A 15,401-nucleotide genomic window follows, 5' to 3' on the forward strand; every position below is an offset into this window, starting at 1 on the left:
CCAAAAGAAACCCCACGCCCATTAGCTATCACTCACTCATTACCCCTTTTCCCCAGCCCCTGGAAACTACTAATTTACTCTCTGTCTCTATGGCTTTGCCTATTCTGGACGTTTCATATAAATGGAATCATACAATATGTGGCCTTTGTGGCTTTGTGTCTGGTTTCTTTCACTCAGCATAATGTTGTCAAGGTTCATCCATGCTGTAGCATGTAGCTCCTTTCCTTTTTGTGACTGGATAATATTTCATTGTATGTATATACCACATTTTGTTTATCCATTCTTCACCTATGGTTTATTCAATGATTTTCTCCTGCACATTTTTTTTTCAGCTTTCTTCTGACAGTTCTGTTAGGCGGGTGTAAGACTTCTATTGATTCTCTGATTTTAACTTTTATTTCATATTTTTGATTTCTTTTTACTCATTATTTTGGTGGATTTCCTTGATTTCATTTTTCAGTGTTTGTGTTACAGGTAAAATTTTTTAGCAACCATATTTTTATGAGACTGAAGCACTACCAACTGAGCTAACGAGGCACCTTAGCCATATTTTTAATTTCCAGTAACCCTTTCTTGTTTTCTGGTTGTTTCTTTTTTATAAGAAGGCTCTTTTGGGCTGGATGCAGTGGCTCATGCCTGTAATCCTAGTGCTTCAGGAGGCTGGGGTGGGAGCATGGTTTGAGGCCTGGAGTTTAAGACTAGCCTGGGCAACAAAGCAAGGTACCCATCTCTACTAGTACTTAAAAAAAAAATTAGACAAGCATGGTGGCACGTGCCTGTAGTCTCAGCTACTCCATAGTAGGCTGAGGTAGGAGGATCCCTTGAGCCCAGGAATTTGAGGCTGCAGTGAGTTATGGTCATGCCACTGCACTGGTCACAGAAGTGTCATGACTTTATTTCTGCCTTATTTATTTACTGTAAATGTCATGTGGCTTTGCAAGGGGGAAGTGAACTTGTGTGCCCGGCATGCCATCCTGAAGTGTAAGTCTTCAAGGATCCCACGCATAAGAATCTATGGTACATCCAAGAGGTCGGCAAATAGTCAAATTATCAATTTTATTTATCTTTTCTTTCTTTCTTTTTTTTTTTTTTGAGACGGAGTCTTGCACTGTTGCCCAGGCTGGAGTGCAGTGGCATGATTTCGGCTCACTGCAAGCTCCGCCTCCTGGGTTCACGCCATTCTCCTGCCTTAGCCTCCCCAATAGTTGGGACTACAGGCGCCTGCCACCACGCCCGGCTAATTCTTTGTACTTTTAGTAGAGACGGGGTTTCACCGTGTTAGTCAGGATGGTCTCGATCTCCTGACCTTGTAATCCACCCGCCTTGGCCTCCCAAAGTGCTGGGTCTACAGGCATGAGCTACAGCGCCCGGCCTGGTCCCCTCCTCTTTCTTCTTGCCAAGAACTTCACAAAAGTATATTTCTCTCGGATGGCCTTCCTTCTGGTCACAGTAGTGTCATGACTTTATTTCTGCCTTATTTCTTTACCGTAAATGTCATGTGGCTTTGCAAGGGGGAAGCGAACTTGTGTGCCCGGCATGCCATCCTGAAGCGTAAGTCTTCAAGGATCCAGTGCAGAAGAATCTATGGTACATCCAACAGGTCGGCAGATAGTCAAATTATCTGGATGTATCTGGATGTCTTCTTAAGTGAAATAATTATTCAGAAAAAAGAACAAGTTCCCTGACTCACACTCCCATCACCTTGTACTTTGGCTCTCTTCATTCTAGTTATTTTTTTTTTTTCAGTAAATTAAAGTCCTAATTAAAAGAAAAAATGAACAGATTCTCACAGGTAGTTTCAGGAAGTATCCCAAAGACACTTAGGTATTGACATCTTCGAGAAGTTTAGCTTAGTTTTTTATCCATTCTGTATATATGGCCTGATAGTAGGTTACCTCCCCAGCTTACGTATTTGTGACATGGATGGAAGCTACAATTTAATTTTTACCAGTGTGGAACCTGAATCGGGGCAGCTTGACCTGGGTCATAAAGAAGTTCAAAAGGGACTCAAGACATTATATTAAAACCTACTAAAGTGGATATAAAAATATAAAACACATGCCTCACCTCAATTCCCACTAATTTTTTGAAAGCAGTTCTTTAGAAAAGGAAAATTCATTTAAAAACAAAACTAAAACACCCATTTATCTTTCCAAGGCATAAATGACCACTGTCTTTCACTTTGGGGCTTTCCTTTCTCTCTCTTAAAAATTCAAGGGGAGTTGGAGAGGCTATAAAAGTCTGTCTTTGGGTTGCAAAAAAAGGGAAGCTTTCTGTCGGCAAAAATCTCCAGCGGGTGGGCTGCAGTCTCCTCCCCGTGAGATCTTGCAGGTATAATATTCTGGCAAAAACGACTTTTCATTCCATGAGAGGGAAGGAAGACAGTGAGGACATCACAGCTTTCAAACTTCTTGTTGTCCATCGTCCTGGAGTGGGAAGGTGGTGAAGCTCTTACATTCGCTTGCCTTTTGTTTCTTCTGGGTCTTCGCTGTGATCTCTTTCCTTGTCCCCCGCCGGCCGCACCTGGACACAGTAAAGGGCCACAGTAAGGGCTCTCAAGCGTTGGAGCTGCTGAGTCATCTGACCTTCATCGCGCTAAGCTCCTGACAGATGTTAAACAGGTCAGGGATGTTTGGGCAAACCTCTCACCCTGGCATTGGAGTCCAGTCCAGCTCTGTCACTAATACTTAACCTTCTTATGGGCTCACTTTTCTCTTGTAAAAAGGGGTCCCTAATACTTGCCCACCTTACAGGAAGTAACATAAGCCAGGGTATTTGTGAGTGCGTTTTGGAAAGCACAAAGCCCCCTTGCAAATGTGAGATGTTATTATTGCTTCCCTTACCCTGGCTCTAGTTCCAGCCCGGGGCCTACCCACAGAAACCAGCTCTTCCTGTTTCCTCTGTGTCCCGCGGTAGCACCGAGGAGGCTGGTGCACCGGGATCCGTGGTTCCCGCCCGGGCCCGCCGCAGCCGGTTCTGAGGAAGCGGCTCTGAGGAAGCAGCTCCGCTGCACCGCCAGCCTCGTCCTCGCACCGGGGTCCCTGGAGCGGGTCACCTCGCCGGGTCGAAGCCACCCGGGCAGGCCTGGCGGAGGGAGGAGCGAGGCCTGTCTGCTGGAGACCCGGGGAGGCGCGTCATGTGCAAAAGGGTGAGGCTGCGAGGAGCTCACGCGCGGAGGAGTGAAAGAACGGGGTGCGGGGGCTGCTCGAGGGGAGGCGAGGCCGCGGGGAGGCGAGCGCGAGCGACCAGGAAGCAGGAAGCCGGGGCAAGCTACCTGTGCCCTTTACGGCACCCGTTTATTTTCAAGCGGCTTCCTCCCTCAGCAACTCCGGGCGTGTGTTATCAGCCGGCATGGCGTCGCTGCCCCATGCCCTGGGCCGCTAGGGGCCCGCAGGCGACGCGGGAGGCAGAGGGAGGGGAACGAGCAGCGCACCCCCCTCTAGCGGCCGAAGCAGGGACGCCCAGGGCGCAGGCTTTCGGGCTGGACCTCGAGACACGTGTGCAAAGTATGTGTTTTTGCTTGACACTTGGAGAATTCTGTTTTTTGGCTTTATTCCTGAAAGCAAAAATGGGCAATTGAGGTAAATGAAAAAGAGAGGCATCAATAAGAAAAACGAACGAGTTCATCAGTGAAGTTTTATAGCATCTAAAATTTTAGTTTTTGGTAACTAAAACATAGTGTAGGCAGCAGATGGGACTGTAATATCCCTTGTAGTTTGTCCATTTCGTTCCCCAAGTGTGAAGTACTGTGGCCGTCGGCAGCAAAAAAGCGTATTGGTGGGATTTCAGGGGATTAGATCTCTCACATCAGCAGCCATTCCATCCCATTTTCTTCTCAGGACTGGTTTTTGCTGTTCACTTTTTCCCCTTCCTAGCCCCATTGATCAGGGAAAGGGATGGAGCTGGAAGGCAGGGAAAAGTGTATGGGTCAAAATTAAGCTCCGATGTTAAAACCCTGGTATTGAAACCCCGGTGTACCCAGGCTTGAAGCTAACTGCATGGCGCTCACCCTTTAAATGGTCAACATCCAAGCGAGAAGGCAGAGAGGTCCAGGACTAAGCGACCACCCCAGGGAGGGAAGGACACAAGTGAAATCTGCTCTGGGAGTCCCAGATCTTAGTTCATCCTTGGAGAAAAGTCCCAGAGCCAAGAGACTTACAAAGTGACATGAATGAAAGAAAGAAAATAAACAATTGTTGGGTCTGTCAGGAAAGGAGAATGTGGAATTGACCAAGAACCGTTATATTCCCAGGCTCCTTACATATATTATGTATCCCTCCCAGCAGCACAGTGAGGCAGGCCTGTTTTGTGATTCCATTTTGTAGATGGGGAGACTGAGGCACGTGGAATCTGTTTGCCAACACCACATGGGTTTGTGGACCTTTGATTTGAATCTCAGCCTCTGTCGTTTTAAATCTTGTGTTATTTTCTTAATGGGAAGCAAGAAAAACATATTTGTGTCCTAAAAACCCAGTAGAACTGTGGTATTTTAGTGCTGGAAAAGTGCCTGCACTTATTCAGTCCCTTTCAACGCATTTATTTCAAAATTGAAGAGGCATTTATTTCAAAGTTGAAGAGGCAAAATTGCCCAGAGTTGGGCAAGGCAGGCTTGGAATGCTGTCTTGTGTCAGGAAGGGCACTCACCATCCACCCGAGCCTTTTAGCCCAAATCTGGACACTATCTTGGTGACTCCCTGCTACCTCTTACAGGGGATCCATTTGTAAGTCCTATAAGCTTCAGCTCTAAAGAACTGAATCCTCCCCCTTCTCTCTCCTGAGTTTATGCAGTTGTCTCCTAATTGATATTTCTAATTCCACTCTTCACCCTGTAGTCATAGTGATGTTTACAAAAATGAAATGGTTTCATTCCTCTGCTAAAAACACATCAAATACATCTCATACTCTTAGATTAAAATCTAACCTCCTCAGCATGGCTGCTAGATCCTCCATGAGCTTATCCTTTTCTGCTGATCTTGCTAGGGTCCCTCTCTTCTTCCTGCTCCCTGCTGTTGCCACATGGCCTCCTTTCTGTGCCTTGGGCATATTAGGGATGTGATGCCGGAAACACTCTTTCTGGGAATCTGGTTAGCACCTTCCCATCCATCAGGTCTCTGCTTAAATGGCAGAAAAGCCTTTCCTGACAGCTGCACTCCAAGTGACCCTGTAAAATTACTCTATCACATCAACCCCTTTATTTTCTTCATAGCATTTATCACCGTCTATAATCTTCTTGATAATCTGTATACTTATCTTTATGCACTAGAATGTAAGCTGGGGATTTCACTATCTTGTTCATGACTGCTTTCCAAGGCTTAGACCAAGGCCTGATACATAGAAAATACTCAAAAATATGTGTTGATTGAATAAATGACCAAATGAGCTTAGGCTTCTTGATTCCAGGCCAGTGCCCCTTCCTTCATTGGCCCACTATGATATAGGTGTGTGACATACTTGGGAGACGGAAAACAGAAATGTCGCCTTCAAAGGCTAGTAGAATCAGGAGAATGGAGAATTTGGAAGAAGAGAGAGAGCCTAAACAGACTGAGAAGCGTGGGAAGGGAGAGCAGGGATTAAGTCTGGACTGTGGCCTGTGACAAGATCTCCAGTGAATATTTCTTGATTTACCCACAAACACTGTGATGGGGTTTATTACACATAACAGCAAATTCCAAAGCAGCGGTGGCAGCAGAAAACAATGAAGGCAAAGGAAGTAAGCCCGGGAAGAGAAAGCAGTTTTTGGACAACAGTTCTTTCACCTCAGCATTTTTCATGGATTTCAAATAAGCGGTAACAATATTTTTATTTGCACATTTTCTTTGAAAGTAAAAATGATCTTATTGATTTTCAAAAATGAAGTAATCAAAGCATATGTTTACATTTTTCTTGCTATTTTATCTTATTTACAAGTGTAATGGTTACCATTCAGGTGAGGTGGCATATTCTGAAGCATCAGAAGCTTTCTCTCCAACGAAATTATCTTCCTCATTTTGCTTAAATTTTATATAAGTAGCTGAATGGAGCTTTAAAATGCTGACAATCAAGATCAACAAAGGCTGAGAAGTTACTACATACAATCCTGTGCTCCCTGAGCATGATACATAGACTTTGAGAACTTTGAGGACAGGCCCTGTGCTCTGTTCAGTTTAGTGTCCTAAGGTCAACGGCATATGGTAGGTGCTTGGGAAACAGTCACTGTCTTTAGGATGCATAGTAGATGTTCAATACATGTTTAAGATGTGGGAGGGGAGCAGAAGTGAAATGGTAACAAGAAGTAGTACAGGGTAAATGTCCCAAGAGAAGTGCAAAACTTGGAGATGTAAAGGAGGAAATTATGGCTTTTCAGAGGGGTCAGGGAGAACCTTATGAAGGGCAAGTATTTGAAGATAGAAAAGATGGGCACTTATTATTAAATGGATGAATGCATGCATTAAATTGCCAAAGGACAGAACATTCCAAGCAAACACAGAGGCAGGAAAGCATCGTGATTGTAGGATTCAAGCAGAGGAAGAAAAGCCAAATGTCTGGAGCAGCAGGTTGAGGAGACTGTGCTGTTGAGGCCTTGGACCCCAGTAGATGCCAGTAGAGTGTGCTGGATATTTCTGTGAGCCTTAATCCCACCTTGCTGGAGGTAAATTTAATTTGTCATTTGGATGTTCTTTGTTCTTCAGTATCTCAGAGACTTTGTGGTTCCTTAAAACACAGGAGAATCACTCCTAATTTTTGGCTCATTATGGTGGCCCTATTGTCGAAGTTGTCATGAACTCTTGAATGGCAGTGACTGTTTCTCTGCTCTTCTTGGCCTGCAGGCATCTTTCTTCACAATGGAGGCCCTATTGCCAAGGGTACAGCCTCCCTAGCTTCACCACACAGTTAGGCCCCGCAGAGGCCTTGTCTTCTTCCCCAGGTTCTGCCAGAAGTAGGACACAGGCCCGTTGATGATTGTGGAAACCACCACACCTTCCTGGTATAGGGCAGTCTCCTTCTCTCCTTTGTTACTTCTGCTTCTACCTATGTTCCTCCAGCATAATCCACTTCAGGAACCCAAGCTCTTGAAGACCAGACACAAGCAGGTGTAGTAGGTCATTTGCTTTCAAGCTTCTGCCACAAACTTCCCTGAAGTAAGGCAGCAATTAGCCTGGCTACTTGCTTGGAATAAGGGAGGAAAACACTGGCAATACAAAGCACAAATTAATAGTTCAATAGATTATCTTTCATATGCTTAACTGGGTGGACAATGAGAAGGCACTGAAGGTTAATGAATAGTAGTATTCACTCTTTATTATTCACTTTTTTTTTTCCCATTAGATTAAGAATGGAAGGGAAGATGAAAAGCAAAAAGAAAGCACAGTGCAGGATGGTAGAAATTAGAGATTTGGAGGACACAGTCTTACCGGGAACTCATTTGTCATGGCCAGCTAAACTCTGGGCTGCCCACTTCCTTTTTTCCTTCACTTTGTTTAATCCAGGCTGAAGCAGGTGGCCCTGGTAATAGGGTTGAGAAGTTTCCTGTTGCATCCAGGTGGGAATCAACTTTTCAATTGTTCCTGGACATTACATTAACTTTGAAAGCTATCTATGGGGATTTTTTACCTCAGACCATTTTCAAATAGGCCTTCTGTGTAGGGAGAAATTCACTAGGCCTTAAATAACAGAAACCCAGAAAAAAAGTGACTTAAAAAATTAGGGATCCGATTATTCTTATTTACATCTGGAAGCAGAGTCAGGGCTCATACTGAGGATTTGTGAAGCCCCCAGGATCCTCCTGTATTTCTGCTCAGTAATCCTTACCATGCTTTATCCTTTTGGGGCCTGGTGGTCACAAGACTTTGGCTCCACCTCCAACACGATGTATCTAGAAAGGAAGAAGGGTATGCACAAAGCATCTAGTCACTTGAGTCTATGTGCCTTTTAAAGAGCTTCCGCAGAAGTTTCATCCTTCGACTTTCACTTGTATTTCATTGGCCAGGACTGTGTTACGTGGCCATTCATAGGTGCAGAGTGGGCAGGGAAATAAAGTTTTCAGCTAGGTACATTGCCACTGAGAAAAATTCAGGTTGGTTTGTAAAGAAGAAATGGATATTGAATAGACAACTAACAGTGACTGCCACATTCTATACCATTTTGTCCTTTTATCCAAGTTAATGTGCCTCCTGGGAGAGCAAACCAAATTTTAGCAAACATAAATAAATCTTCTATCAATGCTTCTCTCCTCTGTGCATCCACCAAAATGAATCCACCAAAAAGAAATAACTTTTGTATTGGTATCTCATATTATGCATATTATAATTTCCCTCCGTTCACATAGATCATACTGAATTAATTATATTTAGGCATGCATAAATGTAGTTATTTAGAAAGCTCCCTATAATGGCCAGTTCTTTGTTAAGTGTCTTTTAGTGCTTTTTTCTTCTCTCACTTTTTACTTTTCTGTGTGGGCTATCATCTCATCTATATTGGTAGTTCAATAACAACTTATTTCCAACTCGCATATCTTTTTTTTTTCTTTTTTTGAGATGGAGTGTTGCTCTGTTGCCCAGGCTGGAGTGCAGTGGTGAAATCTCGGCTCACTGCAACCTCCACCTCCCTGGTTCAAGCAATTCCCCTGCCTCAGCCTGCCGAGTAGCTGGGATTACAGGCGCATGCCAGCACGCCCAGCTAATTTTTTTGTATTTTTAGTAGAGATAGGGTTTTACCATGTTGGCCAGACTGGTTGCGAACATCTCACCTCAGGTAATCTGCCCACCTTGGCCCGCCAAAGTGCTGGGATTACAGGCGTGAGCCACCGTGCCTGGCCTCCAACTTCCATGTCTTTATGAGCCAGTTATTGCTTATAACTGCCTATACATCCAACTTTATTCAGAATAAGAACTAGTTTCACAGATGCCTTAAATTCAAAATACCCAAGGGATCTTAGTGTCTTTCTCTCCCAAACTTTTACCTCCTCTGTGTTTTTTTCACCTTGGTGAGCACACATGCCCACGCCAGAAAACTGTGAGTCATTCCTGAATCTTCCCTTATGTTTCTTCCTCCCCATGACCATTTGATGTTTAAAGTTTTGTCCAGATAGTGTACTGAATATTCTCAAATGTGTCCTCTTTTCTCTAATCCATTGCTACCCCTTGTGTTCACCTGGTTTGGACTAGTTGTTTTTAGCTATTTGTTGCCATATGAATAGCTGTCTGTTAGATTTCTTCAATAACTGCATGTCATCCAGAATCTGCAGCTCTCTGGTAATTTTTAAATTATCGTGTTTTCATTTGGATGATATTTTAAAACATGAACAATTGTGGATCACCTCAATGGCTTCCTTAGAGCTGAGTACTGACAATTGATTTTGGTGCCTGCACCAAATCTATCTTCTGCATGGAAATCTGTCTCCATACAAGTGATGTCATCAGTCACATTGAATTAATAAATTAATTTGAATTGTATTGTTTTTGTTAGTTTATACACATTTTTATAGTTGCAAAAGAGCTATAAGCATAAGATGCTTGTGCTTAATTTTAAGTTTGCATATATCTAAATAACAATATACTAACAATATTTAAGTGGAGTTTGGCTCTAGGATAATTTATCCTTTTAAAGAGGGTGCATATATTACTGAAGTGGGTTAGCCCAGGGTCAGCAAACTTTTTTTTTTTTTGAGGTGGAGTCTTGCTCTATCGCCAGGCTGGAGTACAGGGGTGCGATCTCGTCTCACTCCAACCTCTGCCTCCAGGGTTCAAGTGATTCTTTTGCCTCAGCCTCCCAAGTAGCTGGGACTACAGGCACGCACCACCATGCCCAGCTAATTTTTGTATTTTTAGTAGAGACGGGGTTTCAACATGTTGGCCAGGATAGTCTCCATCTCTTGACCTCATGATCTGCCCACCTCAGCCTCCCAAAGTGCTGGGATTACAGGCATGAGTCACCAGGCCCAGCTAGCAAACTTTTAAGGTAAAGAGCTGGATGGTAAATATACTAGGCTTTGGTGGCCATATAGCCTCTGCCATAACTACCGAACTCTGATGTTGAAGCATGAAGGCAGCTGAAGACAGTAAGTAAACAAATGAGCATGGCTGTGTTCGGTACAACTTTGTTTACCAAACCAGGCTAGATTTGGACTCCATGTACAGTTTACCAAGCCCTGGTCTAGAGAATACACTCCAAATGCTTTGGCTTGATGTACAGTGTGTTCATCTCTCTAGACTCATCTCCTACCCAGTATTCTGAGCATGCCCTGTGCTCCAGCTGGACAGAACTACTTCTATTTCCCAAGGACATCACCCTCTCCCACTATTCCATGCGTTAGCAAATGCTTCCTGAGATATCCTTCCCTGTCTTCTTAAACTATCTCCATCTCACTCTTTCAGATAAAACTTAAAAACTGCCTCCTCTCGGAAGCTTCTCTGGCCCTTTGAACTGAGTTTATGCTTCTTTATACTTGCTCTGTACTTCCAAAACATTTTAGGGAAACTTAGCTATATTACAATTGGGCATTTACTTGATTATTTGACAGTCTGCTGTTCTGGACAGTCTCCTTGAGAGAACTGAGATAATCCTTTCTTTCTTTTCTGCAGCTCAAGCTGCTGTACCTGTTGCCCCCAGATTTAGGGAGTGATGGAGAGAACAGAAGGAAATAAGAGAGAGTATGAATTCCATATTGACTTCCTGTTTACCCAAAGAAACTAAGAAACAAATCCTAGAAATGTCTGCATTTTCCTTGAATTGGCAGTAAGGTATTTTTCCATTTGTGGAAGTGGGTCTTGTGATCTAAGTCAGTTTTAAAAAAATAAAGGGGGTTTTATGTTTGCACATCTGGGTTTGGGGACTGTAAAATTCATGCCTGTTATAGAAGTTATTTAACTTCAGCCAGGCATTGTGGTTCATGATTGTAATCCCAGCACTTTGGGAGGCCGAGGTGGGTAGATCACAATGTCAGGAGTTCAAGACCAGCCTGGCCAACACAGTGAAACCCTGTCTATACTAAAAATACAAAACTAGCTGGGCATGGTGGTGGGTGCCTGTAATCTCAGCTACTTGGGAGGCTGAGGCAGGAGAATCACTTGAACCCGGGAGGCAGAGGTTGCAGTGAGCTGAGATCACACCACTGCACTCCAGCCTGGGCAACAGAGCTAGACTCTGTCTCCAAAAAAAAAAAAAAAATTATTTAACTTTGATAAATGGTGGGACTTCATTGAAAAATAAGAGACGAAGAAGAAAAAGAAAACATGCTATGTGTGTTTTGGGTGTGGGTAGGTAGGCTGAGTTGGGGAGACAATAATGAAAGCCTGGATTTTTAAATCCTACAGCAGGAAGAAGCCCAGAGGGGATGGTTTAGGGAAGCAAGCCTGTGAGTGGTAGAAAGGCCAGTAATTTTAAGTCCTGGGCAGGGTTAGATTTGAGGACTCAGGGCAGGGATGTGGGACTTTCCCTCTCCCTCCACCTCTTTGTCCTTCCCTTGCTTCTCCCTTCTCCCTTCCTCTATTTCTGTCATCTGGATGTTTCTACCCTATGGTGTCTTCTACTGAATATTTGGGAAATGTTAATGCTAGTCATCTAATTGTTAAAATCAAACTCTTTTACCCTATGTAGTTCTCATTAAAAGATGTTGATTTTATACAAATGTGTTGACATTTTACCATATTATGTTTTTAACAGGGTATAAACTTCAGACTATATATATGTGTGTGTGTATATATATATATATATATATATATATATATATTATGTATATACTGAGATGGAGTCTTGCTCTGTCACCCAGGCTGGAGTGCAGTGGCGCAATCTTGGCTCACTGCAACCTCTGCCTCCCGGGTTCAAGCAATTCTCCTGCCTCAGCCTCCCGAGTAGCTGGGACTACAGACATGCACCACCACACCCAGCTAATTTCTGTATTTTTAGTAGAGACGGGGCTTTGCCATGTTGTCCAGGCTAGTCTCGAACTCCTGAACTCAGGTGGTCCACCCACCTCAGGCTCCCAAATTTCTGGGATTACAGGCGTGAGCCACCATGCCTGGTTTCAGACAATATTTTTTATATATTAAAAAAAACCAAAGTCTTCCTTTAGTCAACACATGGAGGTTAGTGGTCCTTCTCTAGAAACATTACCATCATCATCATCATCTCATTGACAGCTCGTGGTATGCCAGGCACTGCACAGGTAGCAACTCAGTGTTGACACCAACCATATAGGAAGAGTTCTGTGACATCCCATGTTACAGATGTGGACACAGAAAGGTTAAGTAACTTGCCCAAAGTCACAAGGGTGGGAAGTGGCAGGGCGGTCTGGCTCCTGAGGTGGTTTGCTTCACCTCCACACTTCACTTCCTCTCCAGATTCTAATTCCCAAACTTGCTAATATCTTCTAATTGCTGTAGGATATTCATCCCCCATCTGTGTCTATTTATGATCTATATCCACCTTTTGTGAATACAACCAATAAAGTTTTGTCTGTATAAATGATCTGTGTAAATGTCTCTTGGTATTAAGATGGCTCATGAGGAAATAGAAATTATATTTTGCAGTCTTTGTCTGGTTTCCACAGTAATGGATTATGTCTATAGGATATGAACTCAATAGGTTAGAAAAGTGAAAGAATCATCATCAGTAATGGTACAACTGACATCATGTGGCTCCTGAGGTGATATATTGAGAAGGACAAACATCACCTATGCGTTAGTACTGCCAAAATGTTTCACCTCAATCTAATCATGAGTAAACAATCAGACAAACACACATTAAAGGACATCCTGCAAAGCCGCTGGCCAGGACCCTTCACAGGCATCAATGTCATGAAAGACACAAACGCTGAGGAACGCTTGAGATTGTTGGAGACTAAAGAGACAAGATAATAAAATAAATGCGTGAGCATTATTTGGATCCTGGATCAGGGGAAAAAAACAGCTATACAGGATGTTATTGGAACACCTGGGAAATTTTGAATTTGTGTATTAGATAATGTTAAAGTTCCTGAGCAATAATTATATGCTGGTTGTATAAGAGAATGCCTTTGCTCTTAGGGGATAGATGATGGAAGACACACACACACACACACACACACGACAGAGAATATACACAGTATATATATATGTATATATATATACATATATATATACACACACACAGTATTACATATATATACTTTATATATATATAAAGTTAACAAAATGTTAACAATGGATCTAAACGAATGTTAAATGGATCATTATTGTAGTACTCTCATGACTTTTCTGAAGGTTTGAAATGTTCATAATTTAAAAATATATCTGGGAGTAGAGAAAGATTGGGAATATAGATCAGGCAAGATTAGTCCAGCATTGATTGTTGTTGGCGCTTAGGGTTGAGCATATAGGGGTTCATTAGATTATTCTGTCTGCTCTTTTAGATGTTTGAGATTTTTGCCCAATAGTTTTTAAAAAGAGAATGATTTAGTCATATTTCCTGCTGCTGACTCTCAATAAATGTTTGATGAGGATAAACTGCCATGACAGATGGCTTCTCTACCTGTGTCTTACCCTCACCCCTACTTCTACCCAGCCCCAGCTACTATTTTCCCTTGCCTGGACCCTGCCCCCATCCCCCATTTATTATCCAGCCTGAAGCCAAGGTGATGTTTTTTAAAATGCTAAACTGATCACACAAGCCCTGCCCGAAACTATTCAAAGTCTATCGAGTATTTTAGGAGAAAACTTTCTACCTCTGTTCAGCCTGGGCCTTCCTCACTCACCGGCTCCTTTCCTTGGGTTCTGGCCTCAGGGCAGTTTTAGGTCTCTTATTCTTGCCCCAGTCTTCCCTACACCTATGTAGAGGCTTGTCCCTCAGACCAGAATGCTGTTTTCCCTCTTTATCAAGTCAGGGCTTATTCACTCTTTAAATATCAGTTCAATATCGCTTCTTTATGAAATCCTTCCCTGGTCTATTTGCTTAGCATGAAGCCCCAGCATGGGCCTGGTAGCAGGTCCATTTCTCTGGTAACATCCTAGTTGGAATTATAATTCTCTGTGATTGGCTAATGACTTCCTCTAGGTTGAAAGCTCTCTGATGTCTCTGTTTTGCTCATCATTGTATCCATAGAAGGTGCTTGATATCGACACATAATTTCATACATTTTTAGCTATTTTTTTCACTAACATTATTTAGAATTTTTATCTTTATAGAGTTCCTTTGTACTTATCTTCAAAAGGACAGGTGATTGTCTCCTGAAGCTTAATTTTAGTTCTTAAATTGATGTGATCCCCTCTGACAATATGGAAACATTATTGTCATAATGCTTCTTGAAAAATTGGTTAAGTCACTTGGCTTCTGTTTCCTTTCACAGTCAATATGACTTCATGCAAAATGATGCAGCAGTTCACATCATTCTGTCAGCCCGTATCAAGGAAATATTGTTTCCTAAAATTAAAATTGTGAATCAACTCACAGAAGGATGTTGTCAAATAAACAAAGAATCATCGCTTATATTACACTGCCAAATTTTTGATAAGCTTAATTCCTCCAAATGCATTTAACTTTAATGAAGAGTAATACAATTTAATAACAACATAAAATGGAATAATTTATCTTTCCAGACCTAGACATTGGGCAGATGTCTTCTGCTTAATAAATTGTGTCAAAATGCAAAAGATTTTTCCTTCTCCTTCAGATTTATCTCTCCTTATTTTTATATATGTGGCTTGGGGAATGATCTATATGTACGTATTTAATTAAATCACTCATCAGGCTATAGTGTTTATGGCTGCACCTCTCTGGGATTTGTTGTTTCAAGTTCCCGAGGCACTGATATTTATATAACCCAATAAAATGTGATAATTATTAGTGTATTTGTCAAGATTTTTTAAGTCGCAAGTGACATATAAGCAAACTCAAATTAACTTAAGCAACAAAGGGAATTTACTGCCACATATAACTGTGGAAAGCAAAGGTGGAGGTTGGTTTCAGGGGCTCAGATGAGGTTGATAGGGGTGTCTCTTCATCTCCTGGCTTGCTTTGCCCTGTGCTACTATCATTCTCAGGTAAGCTCTCTTCTTATAGGTAACAAAGGAATGTTCATGAAGCAACGCAGTAAGTTATTCATTGATATAGGGTGAATTTTGGGTATTTACAGATGGGGTAAAAGGCTCCAGCTGAGCCTAAACTGGGGTTTGGATTGTGCCTGGGTGTCAATTTATGTGATATGATTTTTTGGTGGGGGGCTTAAGGAGAGGATTTGTTACAAGACTGCTGGGAGAGGGGCAAAATGGGGAGGCATTACTTGGTGCTATGTGTTCCACCATGGTTCAAGGACTATTAGTTTGGTGCAAAATTAATTGTGGTTTTAGCCATTAAAAATTACTTTTTTGAGCTTCTGTGGAAAGTAGAGCTATAACAGTGAAATAATCACTTTTTATGAAGAATTTCATAAGTTATGAGGGGATTGTACA

General features: G+C 42.3%; 1 protein-coding gene and 1 long non-coding RNA gene across 2 annotated transcripts in view; one reads left to right on the forward strand and one right to left on the reverse strand.

The window, feature by feature from the left end:
* Window positions 1-7,816: 7,816 nt before the first annotated feature.
* LOC129492704 (uncharacterized) overlaps window positions 7,817-15,401 on the reverse strand; it is a 55,844-nt gene continuing 48,259 nt past the window's right edge. The window contains exon 2 of the mRNA XM_055297899.1: window positions 7,817-7,852. Within this exon, the coding sequence (XP_055153874.1) occupies window positions 7,817-7,852 (36 nt within the window). The remainder of the gene's footprint in view (window positions 7,853-15,401) is intronic.
* The window catches only part of LOC134731858 (uncharacterized), a 37,818-nt gene continuing 37,437 nt past the window's right edge, over window positions 15,021-15,401 (forward strand). The window contains exon 1 of the long non-coding RNA XR_010114502.1: window positions 15,021-15,042. This is a non-coding gene — a long non-coding RNA (uncharacterized lncRNA). The remainder of the gene's footprint in view (window positions 15,043-15,401) is intronic.

This window comes from Symphalangus syndactylus, chromosome 11 (assembly GCF_028878055.3).
Source record: "Symphalangus syndactylus isolate Jambi chromosome 11, NHGRI_mSymSyn1-v2.1_pri, whole genome shotgun sequence".
NCBI classification, from domain to species: domain Eukaryota; kingdom Metazoa; phylum Chordata; class Mammalia; order Primates; family Hylobatidae; genus Symphalangus; species Symphalangus syndactylus.